At 44.6% G+C, this 22089-nt stretch overlaps 3 protein-coding genes, 1 long non-coding RNA gene and 1 pseudogene across 4 annotated transcripts; 2 read left to right on the top strand and 3 right to left on the bottom strand.

The window, feature by feature from the left end:
• Window positions 1–1673: 1673 nt before the first annotated feature.
• On the top strand, window positions 1674–4162 carry LOC100843756 (rhomboid-like protein 14, mitochondrial). Its single transcript, XM_014898878.2, has 2 exons — window positions 1674–2038; window positions 3210–4162. Exons 1-2 carry the CDS (start codon window positions 1829–1831, stop codon window positions 3915–3917), a joined length of 918 nt encoding a protein of 305 aa, XP_014754364.1. The 5' UTR covers window positions 1674–1828; the 3' UTR covers window positions 3918–4162.
• Window positions 4163–5489: 1327 nt separating this feature from the next.
• LOC100843450 lies at window positions 5490–7464 on the top strand (annotated as a pseudogene).
• Window positions 7465–8564: 1100 nt separating this feature from the next.
• Window positions 8565–9556, bottom strand: LOC104582553. Its single transcript, XR_730313.3, has 2 exons — window positions 9400–9556; window positions 8565–9293 (listed from the first exon to the last, which is right to left on the bottom strand). It is a non-coding gene; the product is annotated as an uncharacterized LOC104582553 (long non-coding RNA).
• Window positions 9557–11933: 2377 nt separating this feature from the next.
• LOC100843145 (protein TsetseEP-like) lies at window positions 11934–13014 on the bottom strand. Its single transcript, XM_003565628.4, has one exon. It carries the CDS (start codon window positions 12902–12904, stop codon window positions 12176–12178), a length of 729 nt encoding a protein of 242 aa, XP_003565676.1. The 5' UTR covers window positions 12905–13014; the 3' UTR covers window positions 11934–12175.
• Window positions 13015–14190: 1176 nt separating this feature from the next.
• Window positions 14191–20764, bottom strand: LOC100827465 (gamma carbonic anhydrase 1, mitochondrial). Its single transcript, XM_003567378.4, has 5 exons — window positions 20471–20764; window positions 17977–18120; window positions 15498–15623; window positions 15095–15246; window positions 14191–14834 (listed from the first exon to the last, which is right to left on the bottom strand). Exons 1-5 carry the CDS (start codon window positions 20574–20576, stop codon window positions 14580–14582), a joined length of 783 nt encoding a protein of 260 aa, XP_003567426.1. The 5' UTR covers window positions 20577–20764; the 3' UTR covers window positions 14191–14579.
• Between the last annotated feature and the right edge of the window lie 1325 nt (window positions 20765–22089).

Genomic DNA, 22089 nt, shown 5'->3' with positions numbered 1-22089 from the left:
CTGGTGGATGGTTTTGAACTCTCTCCGCAAGTGGTCACTGTTGTTCAAGGATCGCCTGCTGGGGGAGGTCCACTTATTCCGCAAGCACGTTACCGGTCTCCTCCAGGAGCCAGTACGACTATTGTGGAAATGAACAAAGCCCTTGCTTTTGCAGCTACTTCCTCTTTCGCACCATCAACTCCTGATCTGAGTGCTCTGCTAGCGGATGCTCTGTCCGGGGGTTGCTCATCTCTGCACATTTCTCCTGGACCTGGGAACCGCCACCTCCTACCATGGTCACCGTGGCTGGAGACCTCTCTCCACAGTTCACTCATCAGGAACAAGCTTCATGAGCTGCTGTCGCGCCTTGCATTAGCCAGCCACACCGAGACACTCCAGGATGATGCGGCTTGATGTACTTCCTATTTTCTGCTTTTAAACTGTCTGCTTACGGTAGCATTTCTTATTTTGCTGGACCAAGTTTTTATTTTCGCAGCATAATGTACAATTGGTTTCATTATTAGTAATGGGACCGGGTGTCCTGTGGGCCTCCTGATACTCTAAAAATTACCAAAATTTAAACTTTATAAACACTACATTGAACCAAAATTGAAGCGTTTCATGTGTCTAACAATGGCGGAACGGAAAACCCCAATTGTGTATTAGGTGGAGCTCACTGTAAAAAATCTGCCAAAACGACTGGACAATACCAAAATTTCCCATCCCCCAAGCCATCTAACGACAACAAATCGACATTGATCACGGCCTATTTCAAAAGTAATACAAATCCTAGTTTTACCCCGCACCTAGCGCTAACCCTAGAACACATGAGACATGGAGATATGGCGGCGGCTTATGGGAAAAACTTACTCCAATCCGGCCGCGGGGTCTGTCCAGTTGATCTTATCCGAAACCATCCTTCACCCCCGGCGACCACCGGTCTCATTTACGCCCCTTCACCTTCTCCAGTTCGAAGGAGCACCACGAGGACGAGCTAACGGTGAAGTGCGGGAGTTAGACTGGGAGAGGGGCCGGGCGAATAAGATATTCTTATGCTGTCCTAACGGGCTAACGGGTCGGGTCAGGTTCGTATCCGACGTGGCACCTGACAACGGGCCCCACCTGTAAGAAATAGTGTCAAACACGCCTCAAATCGTGTTTTTGCGTAAACCGAGAAAATTAGCACAAAAAACTGTGGTTCAACGAGAAAAATTTCAAAATGTGTGGTTCGGTGATAAGACTGTCTCGAGAATTGTGGTTATTTGAAATTTACTCTCGGAAAATTGACACACTTTGAAGGATTTAGGGTTTAGGAATAAGTATTTGTATTTTATTTTCGAAACTCAGAGGCAAAAGCTTTACCTCGTTTGATCGAATACGCAAGAGTAAAATGTGTACATAAGTAAAATAAAAGGCAGATACAAATGCGAGTACTCTCCCGGCGTGATGGAACTGCTTTGCTTACACGAGAGCCCAAGCCTCGGTCTTAATCCTAGGGGCAATGGTGGCTCGCGTAGAGCAAAAAAGTGATCGATCGCAAATTCACATGGAAGTCAAAGAAAAACCCCCCAAAGAAACATCCGTATTACAACACTGGATTAATTTCAGAGTTTTAGGGAGTTTAAAATATCCCACCGAACTTGGATACCGGTTAGCGCCAAGTCTCAGCCGATTTACTTCCAACTCAAGAAAGAAGCGTGCCCGATAACCGCGGAATCCTATCCTGCGAAATCCATCCAGCAATAATAAAAAGGAAACCAGAGCCCTGTCAAACGAAATATTTCCAGGGAGCAGAAACGACTTACCTTGACTCGATCGGCTCAATTCAGAATTTCAGATCTCGGCGCGGATGGGGATCAGCATCAGCCGCGACCGGCAGGGCCATGCCGGCTGGTGGCTGTCGTCGCTGTTGACAGCGCCGGTGCTGCTCCAGTACGTCGCCGGCGACGCAGGCATCCCGCCGCCGGTGACGGCCGCGCTGATCGCCGCCAACGTGCTGGCGCACTTACGCCCGGGCCTCCTCGACGAGCTCCTCCCGCCGCTCTGGCGGGTCATCGAGGTACGTACGAATCACGCACCTAAAGCTACAGGCCACCACGCCGCAGCCTCTGGATTAATTGGACGATGACGAAAATTTATAGCGCATTGCAAGGATTTAGGTTTTTATAACTGCTATATACTGGTACATTGTGCCATTTAGTTGGTTTCGAGGATGATCTGTATTGTACTTGGGGAAATTTGATCGGAGGAATTTTACTTTGGCTCGGCCGGTTTCATAGGGGGTTGCTGCATAATGCTGTTGCATAGGAGCAGCGAGTTTTATTGGAGTTTGCAAATATTCTCTAATTTGGTAGTTCTGTACATAACATGATTATCAACAACAAACTGGCGTTAGTGACATTCAAATTTAATTAAGTTTAGAAAAATCTACCAACATCTATAAGTCTATCATGATATATAATCTCCATAATATAATTATTTGATAGTGTAAATATTAGTACAGTATATTTTTTCTATAAACTTCATCAAACCTAAGTGATAATTGGCGGGTTAAGGTTTCATGGGGTCTGCAGTGCAGCACTTGTTATCATTTTGTGAGCTTATTTTGACCTCGAAGTCCAACATTGATTTAATGAAATTTTGGCGCAGTATAGTTCAGGAGAATGACCATTTTATTATTTCAAAGAAAATCATCAAACGTCTCATAATTTTACTATGGTTAATTAGAGATGGTAGGCCACCTTAGTTTCTTTTTTTCTTTCTTTCTTTTTCTTTTTTTGCGGGTGGTAGGACACCTTAGTTGGATCCGTTTTATTTACCATGTGATCTCCATTGAAAATCACTAGAGAATTAAATAGTACTAATATATTTGCATTTGAAGGAAAAAAAATCATGTCACTCAAACTCTCAACCTTGAGCGTAGATACCAGATGACCCCTAACTGTGGTTTAGAAAGAACTATTTTTATACAAAAGCAGTGATTCCAGCTAGCTGTGTACTGTAAGTTCAGCACGATCTATTTCACCTGCCTGCAGGCTGCACCGGCACACAATGTTGTGCGTAACATATATAGCCCATAGGGCATTATTGCTCTGAATTTTTTTCCAGTTGGGTGCGTGCACCATGTGCTCTGAGCCTCTGAAATGTAGTACTGATGAATGACCGCTTGCAAGTTTCTTCTAGATTCGAACATTTCGAAAAACTAACAGTTTTGAACAACATTGTTGCAGTACGGTGACCTGAGACGTTTCTTCTCCTCAGCTTTCTACCATGTGAGCGAGCTTCACCTCTTGATGAACATGACATCTCTCTTGTCGGCGGGCGACGAGCTCGAGACATCCATGGGCAGTTTCGAGTTTGCGTCCATGGTGGCCTTCTTGCTTGGCCTGAGTAAAGGCTTCACAATTCTCTTGTCGAAAAGTTTGCTCCTCCTCGGCAACAACAGCGCATACTACCATCAGCATTCTGCTGGATTCTCCGGGGTGTTGTTTGGCATGGACGTTGTGCTGAATGACTTGGCAGGTGAGGGTCCAGAGAAGTATGCCGTGTGTGCTAGACTACTCCTCACCCAGGTCCTCATTCCTGAGGCAAGCTTCATTGGCCATCTCGGCGGGATACTTGCTGGCCTCACCTACCTTTGCTTGAAGCGCAGTCCAGGCCCGATCGCCGCTCTCTTTTCGAACATTGCAGATGTTGTGGGTCGATCTGTGGGATTTGCCCGGAAACTTGTGAGATCAGTGGTCGTCCCTCGTCGACGGAGCAATGCGGGAGGAGGCCCCGTTCTTGTTTCGGCGCCAAGAGAGACCGGTCGAGGCATGTGGAGATGCTCTGCCTGCACTTATGACAACTCGCAATGCGAAGATGTCTGCCAGAGGTGCAGCACTCCACACGAAGAACATGCTTTCTCCGCCAGCCGCCAGACGGCTTCTCAAAGATAGGGGAAACGGGATGATTTAGAATAATATGATCTGATCTCCATCATTTTGGTATCAACAATATTTGCAGCATGAACTATTAATTGGTTGCAGCTGCGCGAACGTGTACAACAAGGACCGAGTTCGGTTCGAGCAATGCATTACCGGTTGCTGGCCGGGGTTATGTCGTGTACTTCAAGTGGCGGATCCAGGACTAAATCACAGGGGTGCCACACTCCACATATTATTCAATTATCATTTTATAATCACTACAAGTCCAACTTATGATTTCAAAGTTTATCAAAAGTACTCTCGCAATATAATTAGGTTTACAGTCGAAAGAACTCTTCTGCAGGGCTCCGCCCAAAACAAAACCGGCGGACGAGTTTCTCCTCTAAGAGATGAAAGCTCTCTCTCTTCCACCTCTCCTCCTCACACCGGACCCCCTCCCCCCCTCCCCCTGTGCCGCCTCGTCCCCTCCCTCTCCGCCACGCGCCCAGCCCCCTCCTCGCGCCGCCACCTCGCCCGGGGTCAGATCTGGGGTGTGGCTTGCCGGCGCCCGAGACGAAGGCCGCCTCCATGATGTAAGTTTTTCTTTTGGACTTTTTTTTGGAAATTAAAAGCACATAATAAAAGGATTAAAATGAGAAGTTCAAAATATTAAAAGTTCAAAATTAAAACAAAAGCTAAATTTCAAAACATTAAAAGTTCAAAAAATCAAAAATAAAAGCTGTCAAAATAAAAAGCCATGGAGCAAAAAATTAAAGGTTGCCATGGGCGGACATCCGCCAATTAGCAGTCCCCGTTTATAGTCGACACTACGCGCTTATGCGACTAGACTAAAGTATAAATACTACACCCACATAATATAAATTTTCTAGTAACTAGCTAAATGCCCGTGCGTTGCTATGGATAAAAACATACTAGACTGCTCGTGAGTTTAAAATCTTTTACGTATTAATGACACGTGCTAGTAATTTTATCTTAACTTCGATAGAAAACACCATTCGTATCTTAATTATTTAACAGATTTAATTGTTGTTTTAGGAGGTGGTAAGCTTTTTTTTCCGGTAGAGAAGGCAAAGAGGCGACGGACCGTCGCCACCAATTGCCTATATTTCATAAGAGTATAAAGATAAAGATTTTGGAGGGGATGCCATGGCACCCATGCAAACCCCACACTGGATCCGCCCCTGCGAGTGTCCGATGGCATGATCACCACCCGCTCACCATGTCTACACACGTTGTATAGTTGCCGATGCACGCCGGATCGACCCTTGTAAATAGCTGAGTTAGCTACGGTGGTTGTCCCCTCAACGGGCAGCTTCTGTACGTGTATAGGTAATGTTCTTATTTTGTCTGGGAAAAAAGAGTATTACGATGTCCGATTTTAGCGCCAAGTCTCGGCCGCTTTACTTTGGACTCAAGAAAGAAGCCTGCCCGATTACCGCGGAATCGTGTCCGCATCCAGCAATAACACGGAGTAAAAAGGAAACCAGAGCCTGCCAAGGGAAATATATTTCCATAGAGCAGAAACGACTTTTTACCTTGCCTCGGCGCAATTCAGAATTTCAGATCAGTCTTGGATCTCGGCGGATGGGGATCAGCATAAGCCGCGACCGGCAGGGCCATGTCGGCTGGTGGCTGTCATCGCTGTTGACAGCGCCGGTGCTGCTCCAGTACGTCTCCGGCGACGCAGGCATCCCGCCGCCGGTGACGGCCGCGCTGATCGCCGCCAACGTGCTGGCGTACTTCCGCCCGGGGCCCCTGGACAAGCACCTCCCGCCGCTCTGCCGGGTCATCGAGGTACGTACGAAATTAATCAATTATTATATATGTCTGGCGCATTGCAAGGTTTAGCTTATTTGTAACTGCTACTGGTGCATCGTGCCGTTAACTGGTTTCAAAGATGATCTGCATTGTACTTGGGGGAGATTTGATCGGAGGAATTTTACTTTGGCTCGGCCGGTTTCATAGGAGGGTTACTGCATCATGCTAGGAACAAACGAGTTTGATTGGAGTTTGCGAATATTCTCTAATTAACTAGATTTCACAGTTCTGTATATAACATGATTGTCAACCACAAACTGGCGTTAGTGTCATTGAATTTGAGCAAACGTGCAACTCCGGTTAGAAATAGATCTCTAAATTTGTACTCACTCCGTTCCTAAATGCAATAGGTCGTACCTAGAGCGTAGATACCACATGACCCAGTAACTGTAGTTTAGAACTCTGATCCAGCGATTCCAGCTAGTCGTGTACTGTAACTTCACCAACGATCTAATTCACCTTCTTGAAGGCTGCACCGGTTCACAATGTTGTGCGTACCTGGGCCAGGCATTGTTGCTCTAAAAGTTTTTCGGCTGGGTGTGCATATAATACCGACCATGTGCTAGCTCTGAAATGCAGTACTCGCTCCGTTCCATAAAGGTTGGCACAATTTCTTTCTAGTTCAAATCCGAGCCAACCTTTATGAAACAGAGGGAGTATTGACGAGCGAGCGATTGCAAGTTTCATTTGGATTTGAAACATTTCGAAAAACTAATAGTTTTGAATAACATTGTTGCAGTACGGCGATCTGAGACGTTTCTTCTTCCCAGCTTTCTACCATGCGAACGAGTTTCACCTGTTGCAGAACATGACATCTCTCTTGTGGACGGGCGATCAACTCGAGACATCCAGGGCAGTTTCAAGTTCGCTTCCATGGTCGCCTCCTTGCTTGGCCTGAGTAAAGGCTTCACAATTCTCTTATCGGAAGGTTTCCTCCTCCTGGGCAACGACAAAGCGTATTATCAACAGCACTACATTGGATTCTCCGGGGTGTTGTTTGGCATGGACGTTGTGCTGAACGACTCAGTAGGCGAAGGTCCAGAGATGTGTGCTGTATTCCTATGTGCTAACCTGCTCCTCATCCAGGACCTCATTCCAGAGGCAAGCTTCATTGCCCATCTCGGCGGGATACTTGCTGGCCTCACCTGCCTTTGCTGGAAGCGCGGCCCAGACCCGATCATCGCTCTCGTTTCGAACATTGCAGATGTTATGATTGCGAGTATGATTGTGAGTCAACTGGTGGGATTTGCTCTGAAACTTGTAAGATCGGCGGTTGTCCCTCGTCGACGGAGACGGAGCAGTGTGGGAGGAGGCCCTGTTCTTTGCTCGGCGCCAAGAGAGACCAACCGAGGTATGTGGAGATGCTCTATCTGCAGTTTTGACAACTCGCAATTCGAAGATGTCTGCGAGAGGTGCAGCACTCCGCACGAAGACCATGCTTTCTCCTGCAGGCGCCAGACGGCTTGTCAGAGATAGGGGAAACGGGGGCCTCTCGGCCGAGGAGAGCCCTCTGAGCGAAGGCTCCGAAGATTCGAGAAGCCTTTTGCAGGGAAACTTGCATCTGCTTGTTTCGAGATAAACCCTGACTTCTTAATCTCTGAAAGCGGGACCCTAACCTTACTACTTAGGAGGAATGTTTTCCGTAATCAATGTCTTTCACAAAAAGCAAGCAGTTTTGTCCAGGTGTCAACATTCTAGGTCCTTCGTGCGTGGAAGTTGGAACAACTCGTTATTTGTTCGTAGCAGCTCTTTATTTGTCCTGTTGCCTACTGCATGCGTCTACGTGTCACAGAATCTGTGATGCAATATTGCAATGGATAGCTAGAAACGAAACCCTGCTTTAAACAGATTATATGCTTTCCTAACAAATCTGTCTGATGTGATCAGTTTTTCGTGGAAAGAACACTTGTGTGATTGTAAAAGTCATCTGACAAAATGCTTCGTAGTGGGCAGAATCGGTTCAGCTTGTCGACATAGTTGGATTCGCAATTTCTCTCTTTTAGGAAAACAGTAGATCGATGAAAATATATTAATAGAAGAGTAATATGTGTTGGAATTTTGGGTTAAGCTCAAGGTCCAATCTGAAATTAATTCCCAGAAAATCTCAAAAGCCTATTCATGTAGTGGGATGAGGAAGTGTGAATAGTCCCACATTGCTAGTTTAGGGGGAGTTGGACCAATATATAAGGTATGTTGGTTCTCACCTCTTGAACAAGTGAGCAAGGGAAATCCCTACGCGCGCTCCTCCTCCTCCTCCTCAGCTCGCCTCGCCACGCCACGCCACGCCACGCGACGCGTTTCGTTTCGTGGTTCGAGGTCGAGTCGGTTTTGGTTTCCTAAACGAACCCCGACCTTCGAGATCCTGCCCGGGAGACGGTCCTGCGCTGCTCAGGAGGTAGTCAAGGCTGCAGCTGCTGCCGGCGTGAACATCGACGCCACCGGACTCGTCACCGACCTCAACAAACAAACACAAGAAAGAGCACAGCACCGTACGTAATCTGCTCTTTCTTGTTGATTTTGATTAGTAGTTCTATTATTCATGCCGTGAAATTAGATGAGTTTTATTGCTGTGCCTTACTATTTAATTTGTCTAGTTTGCATGATATAATGTGCTACATGTTTTATACATTGTCCTTCTGAGTTAAATATTCATCGAAATTACCTAATTGCTCAACAATATGTATAAAACTGATAATGAAAAATTATCAGGCCAGGGTTGTTGCAATTTCTCAAGGGTGTTGTTGTCGTTGGATAAATGTACAAGAGAATCAAGGTCTGAATTCTGAAAGCTCAACTTTCACCGCTAGAGTGACTAAAATCAAAAGTACAAGTGCATAAATGTGCATACAAAGGATTCAGGCTATGGTTGGAACTCATGAATTCAGCTAAAGTTTGCACAAATCGTACAGAGTTTGATTCCGGGGGAAACCCGTACGTCCCAAACGGCGTAATAATATCTCTTGGTACACATATACTGGTACAGACATTGATAGTTGATACGGCAATCCTCGCTAGCCCAAAACTGAGACAGCAACCGGTTGACAAGAAGAGGAAAACAGGTCCCCCTTTTCTCGAAAAAGTAAGGAAACAAGGTCCCTATTTGTGCGGATTGCATTCATCGCAGTAGAAATCGTTGCGTTCCACGAGGGATCTGACGCCAGCGGCCGCGACCGCGACCGCCTTGCCTTTGCTCGTGCGCGTGCAGCAGCCGCAGGCGTCGCCATTGACGCAGGCGCAACGGGAGGGCATCGTTGCCGTCACGGCCGCCGGCGCCCCTTGCTCGCCGCCGCTCCTGCTCCGGCGGATCGGGAGCCTCGTCGCCCCGGTGTTACCCCAGCAAGAGAAGCGATTCGTTCTGGAGGGGGATAGAGACGACAGCCTGTCTCTGATGGCCTTCGCGATCTCGCCTTTCCTCGTGGTCTTGCCGCCCCCTTCCGTGGAGGCCGGCGGGGACGAAGACGACGATGGCGCGCTGGGAGAGGGCGGCTGCGGCGGCGGAGGACGCCGTCGGCGGAGAAGCCCCGCGCGAGCGCCTCCCTCTCCCTCCTCGTGATCTCCCCCATCTCGCGCCTGGCATGGCAGAGAGGAACGCAGCACGAGAATCTCAATCAGCGAATCGCCCCCCAGCAACCTAGCTCGGATGTCGAAATCGTGAAAGCGGAAGGGAGATGCAAACCTGAGCCAGGATGGAGGAGGGATGGATGGGCCGGCGGTCGCTGCTGCAGAGAGGAACCGCTGCCGGTGGGACTTATTAACCCCATCCTCGACTCTGCGCCCTTTTTCCTTAGAAAAACCAGAGGAGAGTTCTACGCTTTGGTTCCTCTTTTTAGATGCCGACATGCCGTTTCCACCTGTCAAATTCTTTTCTTTTTTTCACGGCAGGCCAGGCCTGAATTTTTTGCACCAGTGGCCCCCTTCTCAGGCTTTAGTAAAAAATGATTCCTTCAAAAACTACTGACAAGACTAGCATGATGGAAAGCGACACGTGACCTTTTCGGTCAATGACATGGGCGAAATGCACTCTAGCACACTTCTGCCAATGGAGGATCTCAAAGGCGGAAAGACCTTTTCGTCAATGTCATTGGAGGAAAAGTCACGTGTCGTTTTATGTGCTTTCCGTTAAGTCATTTTTGTCATTTCATTCGGGAGAGGGCCATTTTTGTCAAAAACGTCTGTCGGGGGGCAATTGAGCAAAAAATTCCTTCGAGCATCCATTTGTACCAATTAGCCTCAATCTGATGTTAAAAGAATTAGCCTCAGTGTGCGATCTTTCAAGGTAATAAAATAGATAAAAACTAGTGAGCCAAACGAGAATAATGTTATCCAGCATGTCGACAGTAATAATATGAAGAAAAAAAAATCTAAACCAAATTTATTTATTTTGAAGAAAATAAATCCTTAGCACTGAACTACTCTACGAATGCTAAGTTTGACTTAGAATCCTGAATTGAATGGTTCACACTGGACCGTGGACTTTATATGAATGCTTGTCTTACATCGCACCGGTTTGAGGTGATAGTTTTTCATCTTGAGATATTAGAAAATGTAACAGAAATCATGGTTGTAGGGCGTGTTATGAAAATAGGATCAACCTTGTATTATTGTACATGATAGGTGATTGTTCCTTTTTAGATGTATTTGATCAAATGGTTTGATGATTTTTTTGGTTAATTATTTTATTATATTCATGACCTATGTATCAATGATTCACTTAGAGTTGTAAGTTTGGTCCAGAATACTTGTTGTTTGCAAATTTTTGAATTACCCAATTATAACCTCTCTTCTTTTTTACTTGGTAATGGACTAGATTTCCGTGATATGCTAAATTATATCATTTCCACGATGATATATTTATGTTGCATGCACGATGTTCTTTTGCTTGTTGATTTTTGTATTATCGAAAGTCGAGAACGGCTTTGTTTTCAAGGATGGGGAAGAGATGGATATCTCTGTTATGGATACACTCGTTGCTACCACTACCCATAAACAACCTTGAGCGAGAGATGGAAAAAGAAAATAGAAAAATTTAGGGGAAAAAATCCTAAGAGACCTGGTCTCTCCTCCGAGCTGAAACATCAGGACCTTCAGCACAGTAATGATGACTTGGAACACTGATTGAGGATCAAACGAGCTTCAATCCACATGGGAATAAAGACTTTGTAAGAAAACACACGTCACGCTATATATGTTTGTTTTTGCCAAGCCGTTTTGTTTATCTTTAAGTCCTTGCTCCAGGAACCGTTTGGAGTCCATTTCACATAAGCCGGTTAGGCCGGAACAAACCCGAGTTCATAGCTGAAGATAAAAAAAACGAAAAACTAACCACAATTCACATACTTGCTGCTTAAAGCAAGCAAGAACACAATCAACTGCAGGACAAAATTCATGGATAGATTGATTGTGCGTTTAGCCAGGCTAGCAAGATCCAGCGAAGGCGGGAGGAGCAAGAAGCCATGAGCTCCTTGGCTGCTCGTTGCAACGGAAGAGGGACTTCTTCCAACACTTATATCTCGGTTGTGCGGCCCACGAATATACAGTAGCAACACACGTGTTTAATTATTACTCACTCCGATTCATAATAAGTGTCGGGCAAAGTTACAAAATAGCAGTGAGTACCTGCTAAGTGTTAACTTCCAAATTCAGAGAAACCGTGGTATTAAAAAAGGGCAAATCCTGAGCCAAATCCGTGTTTTGTGAAAACAAGGGGTTCTCGAACTAGAATGCAAAAAAAAAGGATAGGTCCAGAGACTCAATGGAAGCTGTTCTAACGAATCGAGTTAATTTAATTAGGTTGTTTCGGTAGTGGAACTCCTTTTAAATTAGAGAAAGAAGAGATTTATACATTTGTCTCGGTATTCGTTGAATCGGTTACTGAGATTAAGGGCTAGTGATCCATCTAATCAGACTAGCGGGGCATATTTCTTTTCATAGTAAGCAACTCTATTGAGAAAGCTCTTTCTTGTCCGAAGTAAATAAGAATCATTGTAGTTCCTCTTTAGGCGAGCTATTTCTTTCCTATTGTTCGTATTCTCCGATTCTGAATAGGATTTTTGTATATCCAAACATGAATTGCAAACAATTATGGGTAAGGAACCGTTTGAAGTCATTGTGTGTGGTTTGGACCCCTCATCCTAGCATTCAGATCAAATAAGCATCTGGGATGGCAATTTCGAGTCGTTCGGGATGGTTTGTGGACAGATAAGAGCGAGGTAAGTACAGACTTTACAACCGATATATAAGTGGAACAAATACATACACAATTTATTTACAAGAGTACAAGAAGTATATGTGTGATCATATACATAAATCTACAATAGATATTAGTAGTATACATGAGAGGCCATGGTCGTACAAATACAATACCGCATGACTAAAATATATCTAAATCGATATGGCGGATGCGGAGTCTAGGAAAATAACCCGCTTATTTACAAGAATAAGCCTCTTTATACCTAAACAAAGCCGTGGTACAATACTAAGCCTATGAAAAGTATGTGTATGTACTTGGTGCCCCACGAATATAAAGCTCCGGCTCCACCGTTCGAAAGTGGTTGTGGTCCCCGCAGTACGTTAGATTGTCGCCCCGATGTGTTTGAATCTGGCAATGGCATTGGAAGTGACTGCGGATTAGAGCTTGGGCCTGGCTGTGGCAGAGGTAGTGGCAGAGGTAGTGGCGGCGCGTTTGGGTTTGGTTGTGGCAAAGGCTGTGGCAGAGGTAGTGGCGGTGCGTTTGGATCTGGTTGTGGCAAAGGCTGTGGCAGAGGAAGTGGCGGTGCGTTTGGATCTGGCTGTGGTAGAGGAAGTGGCGGTGCGTTTGGATCTGGTTGTGGCAAAGGCTGTGGCTGTGGGTTTGGATTTGGTTGTGGTAAAGGCAGAGGTTGCGTGGTTGGGTCTGGTTTGGGCAGAGGTTGTGGCTGTGGGTTTGGGTCTGGCTTCGGCAGAGGCTGCGGTTGCGGCTGTGGATTTGGGTTTGGCAGCGGCTGCGGGTTCGGTAGTGGAATCGGCTGTGGGTTTGGGTCTGGGACCTGCTGCAACTTCCGCTGCGGGCCAAACTGCACCTGTGGGTTTGGGTTCTGGCGGGACTCAGGCCCGGCGGGCCTAGCCATCATCGGCTGCACGCATCCTGCGCCGACCACAACCGCAAGGAGGCACAGCAGGACTGAGTGGCCACGCATCGCCATGGATGGTACCTCTCTCTCTCTCTCTCTCTCGGGCCTGGGTGTAATCTAATCGTAGTGGTATGCAGTGGGAGCTGGGGTTTGCTTCGACGGCCGCCGCTTTGCTTCCTACTTATAGCAACGGCGAGCCAAAACGGCAGGCGTGTGCTCTCCGGCTGTGTGTGGTCGGGCGTCCATTGGATATTAATTTGGAGTAACAGATACTGCTCCACCTGATAGCATAGAGCGTGTCCACGCGATATGCAGGTATTTCCGATTGGTCACGTTTGGCTGTGGCCGTAGCTTTCGCGCCTTTACTCTCCACCTGTACGGTGTGTACACAAGTTTAAGTTACAAGGACGGATTTGGTGGTAACCTCGTGCACCTAAACCATCCAGTAGTACTACTACCCCTCTACCAGCACTAGCAGTCATGCATATCCAAAACGATGACGTAGCTAGTATACCAGATACTAGTGCACAAGAGAACCTTGAGCGGGCCTTCAGCACGAAGACATCTTTGATTGGATCGAGTTGCTCTGCCTGATCTTCTCTGATATTACTTGCCGGCCTATGTAAAGCAACGGCTGGAGGGAGCTTTAGGAGTTCCGGACGCACACGAGGTCAAAAAGCTAATTAAGGATCTCAGGTACGGAGATGTCGATCTGTTTGACAACGCGCCGATGTTGGGGTCGGCCGTACATCGTGTCCAACTGAAAGGACGATTTAATGGGCTAATAGCGCGTATTGTGTGGAGGAAGCTGGTGATGTGCGCCGTGCGAGGGCATCATGTCATCCTCTGGGCTCCGGCCGTCGATCCCTCTTGGATTTACACGCGCCCGCGTTAAACCGCTCTCCAAACGGCTCAAATTTACACGCGCGTGTGAGCATTTCCTTAGGAACTTTGTGAGGCTTACGGACTATGGATGCGTGCTCATAGGACTACTGATGCAAGTGGGATCCCGCTTCTGAATTAGTAGTTCAAAAGCTGATCAAAACTCGACTTAAGATATAGAGTTTGGTGTAGAAGTGGAACATGAGAAATTCTGCTTGCATCCCCACACAGGACGCAATTACGTTTGTGGCGTAACATGTGTGCTACCCTCTTACTATTTCGGACAAAACTTAAGCCAACAGAACCGTAAGTCTAACACCAATATATGCTCTCCCTCCGTCCCGTCCCATATTAAGCGAGTCAAATTTGTCCAAATATGAATGTATCTAAAAATCGTCTAGATCCATGTAATAAAAAGTCACTTAATATGTAATAAAAAGTCACTTAATACGAGACAGAGAGATTATTAAACAATATTAAAACGTATACTCTGTTTTATTTATGTTTGATATCAAAGATGAATCCGGCAAGTGCTGAACCACAAGCCTGACGGTTCATGTGCTGCTTCCAATGCATCTACCTATTTCAACAAGGCTAAACCACATGAACTCCAACTCATGCTATTCATAAATTTGTGTCAGCTGATTCTGTTTGTTCCATAGAGCGCATCTCAAACATATGGAATTCAGAAACTGAAGAAGTACATGGCGAGCTTTAGAGCGTTGCTCGACCCAAAAATTATTGAGGAAGGAAGTAAACATAAACTGCCAAACTCATCGACCGGTGTCACCTTTCAACGATCCTGCACTGACCAATCGAAGATGGTGAAGGCGGCAAAAAAACAAAAAACATGTAAGCGAAAGGCTTATTGGGCAGGGCTGGGGGGTGTCAGCTCCGGATGGGCCTCTCGAGTGACACCAAGCATGGAATCGTATTCTTCATCTTGGCGAGCAAATCTCTTGCGCAACACCTTCTCAAACTCAATCTTTTCCAAAGGCTTAGCGTTCTCGACAGCATGTGCCTTGGCTAAGTTGGAATAGTTGGCAGCCGATTCGGCGATAAAAGCAATCTCCTCATCAGTGAGCTTCCTCAGAAATTTGGCAGGGTTTCCACCCCATACCTAAATTCAAAAGAACTAGTCAACAAAGCACTTGCTGAATTAAGATAATCAAACATGGGTTATGCAGCATATTCTCGTTTCATCCATGCATAAATATATTGCATCTAAACCACTGTAAGATGCAATTTGCCCCGAAAGTGCATATGAAGCCAATTAACTAAAACAAGTACCGCCAGTTAACTAAAAAACAAGATAAGCAGACATGCCTGAGATAACCTAAATAAAAACCCAAAGCAAAGTGTGGTTAAGTAAAGCAAAACCTCTCCGCAAGGGATCCTTGTGTTCTGCCTTACAAGGGCTCCAGCAGCAACCATCCCATGCTTTTCCACGACAACACCATCTAACAGGGTAGCCCCCATACCAACAAAAGCTTCATCCTCAACAGTGCATCCTTGTAATACAGCACTATGACCTGTAAAACAGAATTTTGGGATACAGATGCAATCAGAATGTAACTGAAATTTTTACATGAGTAAACAGTTTTGCAGTACTGAGCCAAAAATTGTCATATACTCCAACCGTCCCAAAATAAGTGACGTGGATTTGTATACTAGGCTCTTGTATAAGCAGATCATGACCAATTAAAAGAATACGAGGGTATAGGATAAAATAGTTTATGATAAAGCACATGCTGTCTGGAGAAGAAGTGGAAGGTATATTTACCTACTGTGACATTGTCCCCGATGATGGTTGGAAAAACTTTCCCACTTAGATTAGATTTTGCAACATGCACAACAGAATTGTCCTGTATATTGGTCCCAGATCCAATTTGAACGTTATTTGCATCACCTGAAAATAGAACAACCTCAGAAGTCAGGAACTCACAATACAGCATGATACAAAAGGATATTAAAAACCTGAGAAGTGAGAACTACTTTGTAAACTGCACCCAAAATATAGTACTGTAATTGCATTCAGCAAAAGATTTGAACTTCAAGGAAACATTTGATCCATGTCAAAATCGTCTTTATTAGTGACTAACAGTGTCTGGAAATCACAAGTGTCATTCAAAATCTTACTTTCTTGGTATGACTGCAAGATACACTAGTAATCCATTTCATAAAAGCAGTCAATCATAATTAATTTTACCCCTTCTCTGTTCTCTCTACCCTTTCTCATTTTTTTGTAGTATGTATTAGTGAGATGTCCTTCCTTTCACTGATTTTTTTCGAATTCTCACAGAAGAGCACACCTGCTTCTACTCTGGAGAATACCAAGTTACCTATGACAGTAATGCTCCAGCATGAAGAATTCAACAGTCTCCAACAGCATGGTTTCCAGTGTTCATGGGTTGTTTTTATGTGATATGTACGGAGTTGTTGTTTTCTTTCAAAAATAGATTTCAAGTCCATAAAAATATGTGATTCATGGCTAAATCGTCTTCATTAGTGGCTTGCAGTGACTGCCCATTACAAGTGCCACTAAAAAATATTACTTTCTTAGAATTGTCAAGCAGAACACGCTAGTAATCCATTACATAAAAAGGACCGGTAGTAATTAATTTTAGCCCCTCCCTCCCAATCCCCTCCAGTACCTTGTATGCAGAAGTGATATGCCCTTCACTTTCACTGATTTTTTGAACTTCCACAGAAGAGGGCACCTGTTTTCGACTCTTGAAATTCTGTTACCTGTCGCAATGGTGCTCCAGCGTGTAAAACTTAACGGTCTTTGCGGCTTCCGACAGCATGCAGTGTTTTATGCGTTGTTTTTTCCTATGCAATGCTATACTCAGGTAGTTGGCAATCTGAGTTATTGTTTCTACTAGAAATTCCAATATGGATCAGTTACAAGTGGTGAAAGAACCAAGACCAACTAGCTGCACTCACGTGACAACATAGCAGAGGGTGGCAAGAAGCAGAACCCATTAAATTGATAGACAGCCTCATCGACCCACCGCATGGTGGAACTATACCTGGGCATGGATGGCCCGGCCCGGCCGGCCTGGCCCAACATCCCGGGCCGGGCTCGGGCCTCACTTTCCAGTCCAATCCCGGCCTGAAAGCCCAAAAAAGCCCAAAATGGCTAAAAGCAAAAATAGGTATAAAAATCATTTATTTATTCCGAAAATAATTATTTTAATGCTTAAATGGCCTATTTTCGGGTTTCAGGCCGGGCCGGGCTCAGGCTTCAGGTTTGACCGCCGGGCTTTTATGAAGCCCGGCCCGGGGTTTGCCCAGGTATAGGTGGAACTAGGATACAATTCTGTGAGGTGTATGGCAAGGAGAATAACCCATTTGATGGAAAGATCACAGATGGCCCCAATCAACTCAACCAATGGTGGAGGCACTCAATCCTATGAGATCTAACATCCAGTTGCAATATCTGAGATCTCCACCCTTCCAAATTTTCACACCGCCAAAGTTATTTTCGTAAATTCAACCCTCTATTTGGTTGCAAATGAGCTGTGAACCTGTATCGTCCTACATCTACAGCTAACATATGTCCACCGCAGAACAGACCCTTCTCAAGAGTACGTGCAACAAGACAAATCATAGGATATTCATGATAAATTTAACAACACTGCCACTTCACAAGCAAACCTCAACCAATGCAATGCTAACTGCTACTGTATGTCCACTGTTGCTTAGACCATCCACAGTGTGGGTAAAAGACCACTCAAAGGGGGTATTCGAACCGATTCCATTCACTGGAGGAGGCAAACTGAGTGACAAATTTCTTGACAAAACCAAGGAGTTGGTTCAGTTTGGAGCAGGACCAGTGAGCCTTTGTGGCGGAAGCACACAGAGAAAGGCTGGAGAACTGAGGAAATGATACTTCTCATCTTTGTTTATTTGGAATTGGGCCCGTAGCAAAGGAGCAGCCAAAATCAAAGGTTCACTTTTTTTCTGGATTGAGCCGGTTCCCATTGTGGAAGTTTGATTAGTCTTGGATGATGTATGTATTTATGTAGAAATAACAAAATTTATGATCCCCAAACATAATCTAGAACTAAAACTTTGAGAAAGTAAATCGCATAACCTGAGACCATTTGGGAAGAAAGACAACATGATGTGTGTCATTAATTTTAAGTTAATACATTTTGGTACAGTTGAATCTGAAGACAGGTGCAACTTGGAAGGAAACATTGCTTTGGCAAAAAATAAAGGATCAAAATGATGCCCACGGGATAAGAAGCACAAACCTCTTAAGACACACCCATACCAAATGGAAGATCCTTGTCCAACTTGAACATCGCCAATAAGGGATGCACTTGGAGCAACAAATGCCTCTCTGTGAACATAAGGGGCTTTGTCAAAAATGTTCATGAGTGTGCGATGCCTTGAAACTGGAAGGTGCAAAACAAAATCATGTTAGCATTTTGATATGTCCAGAACAGCACAAACAGTTATGACATATAAGTCAATGCTATGCTTTAAAGAAACGCCGGAAGGTTGTATGATCACTAATAACAATAAACCTTAAAATTTGTTTCTTTGGAATGAGATAACTCATGGTAATCTTAGTACAGTATCATGGCTGTTAAAGTGTTAAATGCAACTCCCAAAGCATAATAATTACATAAAGCACCATGATTTTAAGTCTATCTGATGACTATCACATGGATTTGCTCAACAATGATAAGTCAAATCAGCTTACCTAAACTATAACACGTACTACCTCCGTTCCGGTATATGGGGCCCCAACGCATCCCTAGGTTAAAGATTTAACTAATTTAACATGATTTTTATATCACAAAAATTATACTACTAGAAAATAGAACATTTTAAGTTTCTAATGATATAATTTTTGTGATATAAAACTCATGTTACATTAGTTAAATCTTCAACCTAGGTATGCGTGGAGGCCCCATTTAAACCGGAACGGAGGGAGTAATATTTCATTTTAAGATCAGTAATCAAGGAGCAAAGGAAAATGCAGAACTCAAAAAGAATCACACATAAAGGATGAGATTTATTTTTACGTGTTCTGTTTTGGTGATGGGGACTATTTACCGAGCTTTGAAGTAGACTGCTGTTGCCCACTGAAAATCTAAAGCGTAAATAACAAACTATGATGCATAGCAGCATACTTCAAATTCCAGCATAGGAAATAACTATTAGATGCAGTGCACTACATAAGCATCCCAATGCAGATAATGATGCAGAATTTCAGGTGATCGAACAGTCTCTCTGACTTACGGTGACACTTCACAGCCAAAGTAAGCTAACATACAGACGAAAATAAATTTGTGCAGGATACCCCCCAAAAAAGAGATAAGAATACATGTTTTATCCATTGCAGAGGATAACAAGAGGAAACATAAATGATAAAGTTATGAGTTTGATCAGGGAATAACCAAACAAGAGAGCTCAAACAAGATATTGCCAACATAAGCAAAATGTCATGTTCTTTTTTATACTGAAATGTGATACTTACATATCATTCAGAAACTGGTCAACCAATATGCGAACACAATAATACTCGCTAATAAACATAAAATGCCAATCTCAGATTCGTTCAACAGTCAGTAGTGACATAATATAACTGACACAAACAAGCTACTCTAGCATTAACAAACTTCCCCAACCTCGAGGATAAGAGGCACATAAGATAACCAACAAAACCAAGCTGCAACTGTTTTACCTTTTCTTTCCCAAATCCCACCTAGTAACCGATACATACAAAAGATCCTAAAACTAAATAGTGTGGAATGGTACACATCAATGATAACAAAACTGCAGCTACTAAATTTCCCTCCCAGCATCCCACCTTAGTGATCATCCATTCATCAGAGTAAACAAGTGTTGCCATATTTATAAGTTTTAGAGTAGCTGTATGTTGTTAGAATCTTCTTGTTGAACCCCAAAATCACCCAAGCATGACCCAGTACACATACAGCTAAAAGTAACTGTTACCTATAGCAATATAAGCTATCTCAAAACAAACAATTGACACAAACAACATTAAACTCTGACCACTACCCGTCTAGGACAGGAATTGCTCTAGCATTTCAGCTAACCAATAGAAAAGCTTCAAAGAATAAAGGGGGGCAGAATGGTGCTCAGCAATGATAACAAAACCGCAGCTATTCAGTTTGCATCCCAAAGCCAAGGGCCAAGGCTAACCAAATGAAAAACAGATATTCCACAAGATAATTTGAAATTTGCAGGAATTTTAGTTAGTATCTTCTGTTAAAACCCCAGTTCTGCCTAAAGAGTGATCCACAATCCTGAATCCATACAACCTTAAGTTTAGCTCCTAATGTACAGTGAGCATGTTAGACCACCACATCACGTTCACGAATCCCGAACGCATCGGTAGACAAACAGCATTAAATTGCACAAAATGAACTGAGCAAATGCATTGTACGTCGGTTTCAACTAGGATCGATGCACACTCTCGATAGCGGGCGAAATAGCTAGCATGATGACCTAAAAAAAGCGGAGCCCTAGGCCAAACCCAACCTTATGTGACACGTAACCGTACCATTTCTCGAACCTTCCCTAACCCTAGGAAGCAATCCCGATTTGTTCATTCCTTCTCGGGACCGCTTCTAGAAGACCAAATCCAAGCGAGACCCGTAGTATCTGCACCGCTCGACCAAATCCACGCCATGCCCGTAGTATCTGCACCGCTCGACGAGGACGGGAAGAAAGGTAGGGTGATTCGGGGGAAGGGAAGATAGTGGCGCTTACTCTGCTCGTGGAAGAAGTAGTTGCCCTGGAGGCGGGAGCCGAGGCGGTCGAGGGCCTGGCCTGTCTCCCGGATCCAGAACCCCACCGCGTAAAACGCCTTCGCCATCTCACCGGGCGGCGGCCGAAATAGCAGAACGGCGACTGCGGAGGCGCGGAGGCTTGCGTTTGTTGGCTCCTGGCCTAGGGGATCTCGAGGAGAGAGGGGAGCTGAGCTGAGGCCTGTGGGGATCGGAAGGGAGAGAGGCTGGGCACTGGGCCTGTAGCGCAGGAGCTTCTTCGCCTGCTCGTGGAACTGACTGACCGCTTTGCCCTCTACGTAGTTTTTTTCGAGAGAATGCGTGTACTGTACTAGACAGTATGTAAGGTGGGCCATCTAAAAACTAGAGGTGGGCCGAAATCGGGTTCTGGGCCGGGTCGCACATCGACTACAAGGTTGCAATGCAATGTTTTGTCTCGGGCTTTTCATTCGGCCTCTTTTCGTTCGTTTAATAGGTTGATGAACAAAATCTTGGTACGACTGTGTTTGTCCCGAACAAAGTATAGATTTTTGTCGTCCAATCTGCCGGACTAATTTCACCCGGAATGGAAAAAACATAAACTTGTGAAAGCCGGATTAATCTCTTCTAAGAACATGTTTAGCAGAGACTGATTTCACGGGATTTTTTTATGGAGATTGTATTTCATTTTTGAATTAGAATTCTCTCAAAATCCCGTGAAATTGTGCCAAACAAGCCCTGATAGAATTTATCTTTCTAAATTCGGGTGCTGCAGACCACTTCATTGCTGACGTGGAAAATCACCATGGCCATTCGCACCGAATCATGGAACTGATTGTCCCTAATGTCTACCTTTTCTTTATTTTTATTTATATAGTACGTGCAGTCTTTTAAAGACAGAATAAGTTATTTCCTCCGTCCAACAAAAGATGTCTCAACTTTGACTAAATTTGAATGCATCTATATACTAAATCAGATTTAGATAATACAAATTTTGACAAATTTGAGACATCTTTCGTTAGACGGAGGGAGTATAAGCTTTTGAAACGAATAGTTACTTGTCGTTGCTTTTTAGATTTCCATACAATTAACGCATCGCTCATCCACGATCTCTCCTCAACTCTACCTTCCCTCACCCAGGCAGGGGTGGAAACAAGAAACTGAACTCGCAAGTGAATGGACTTCTAGCGTTGCTCTTTTTCCTGGGACACGCGTGCATGGGACCAAAAATGTCCAAAGTAGTACCGCAAAAGATTCTTGGGACGCCATGAGCGGCCGCAGCATCTGGACAGCAGTGCCAATCTCTCGAACGGGCATCTTCCTTGGCCACCGTAGAATATTCGGATATTCCCGGGCACAGCCGTCCGAACCAGTCCCGTCGACGTGCGCTTCAAAACTTCCCCAACTGCACGCTGACATCATTACCATCAGCTTTCTTGTTATCTGAATTCTGAACCGACATTTCACAAAAACAGTTTTTTTCTTTTTTTGCAAAATGTATCATTGCTTTAGTCGAGTTACAGAGAAATCGGTCCTGCGGAGTAGTACAAAAACATTGAAGATGAAGAGTAAAAATTAGGAACCGAAAGCATGAAACAATATCATCCCCTTTCCTGTTCCAAA

The sequence above is a fragment of the Brachypodium distachyon genome, chromosome 2 (genome assembly GCF_000005505.3).
Source record: "Brachypodium distachyon strain Bd21 chromosome 2, Brachypodium_distachyon_v3.0, whole genome shotgun sequence".
In the NCBI taxonomy this organism is placed as follows: domain Eukaryota; kingdom Viridiplantae; phylum Streptophyta; class Magnoliopsida; order Poales; family Poaceae; genus Brachypodium; species Brachypodium distachyon.
The sequence above is the reverse complement of the archived record's forward strand: the minus strand, read 5'-3'. Positions and strand labels throughout refer to the sequence as shown.

Bases quoted from the DNA above. Each gene is read 5' to 3' on its own strand.
- LOC100843756 (XM_014898878.2), top strand. From the start codon at position 1,829: ATGGGGATCAGCATCAGCCGCGACCGGCAGGGCCATGCCGGCTGGTGG. The intron at 2,039-3,209 runs GTACGTACGAAT...ACATTGTTGCAG, and splicing joins CGCTCTGGCGGGTCATCGAG to TACGGTGACCTGAGACGTTT.
- LOC100843145 (XM_003565628.4), bottom strand. From the start codon at position 12,904: ATGGCGATGCGTGGCCACTCAGTCCTGCTGTGCCTCCTTGCGGTTGTG.
- LOC100827465 (XM_003567378.4), bottom strand. From the start codon at position 20,576: ATGGCGAAGGCGTTTTACGCGGTGGGGTTCTGGATCCGGGAGACAGGC. The intron at 18,121-20,470 runs GTAAGCGCCACT...TGCACCTTCCAG, and splicing joins CTACTTCTTCCACGAGCAGA to TTTCAAGGCATCGCACACTC. The intron at 15,247-15,497 runs GTAAATATACCT...TCTGTTTTACAG, and splicing joins CGGGGACAATGTCACAGTAG to GTCATAGTGCTGTATTACAA.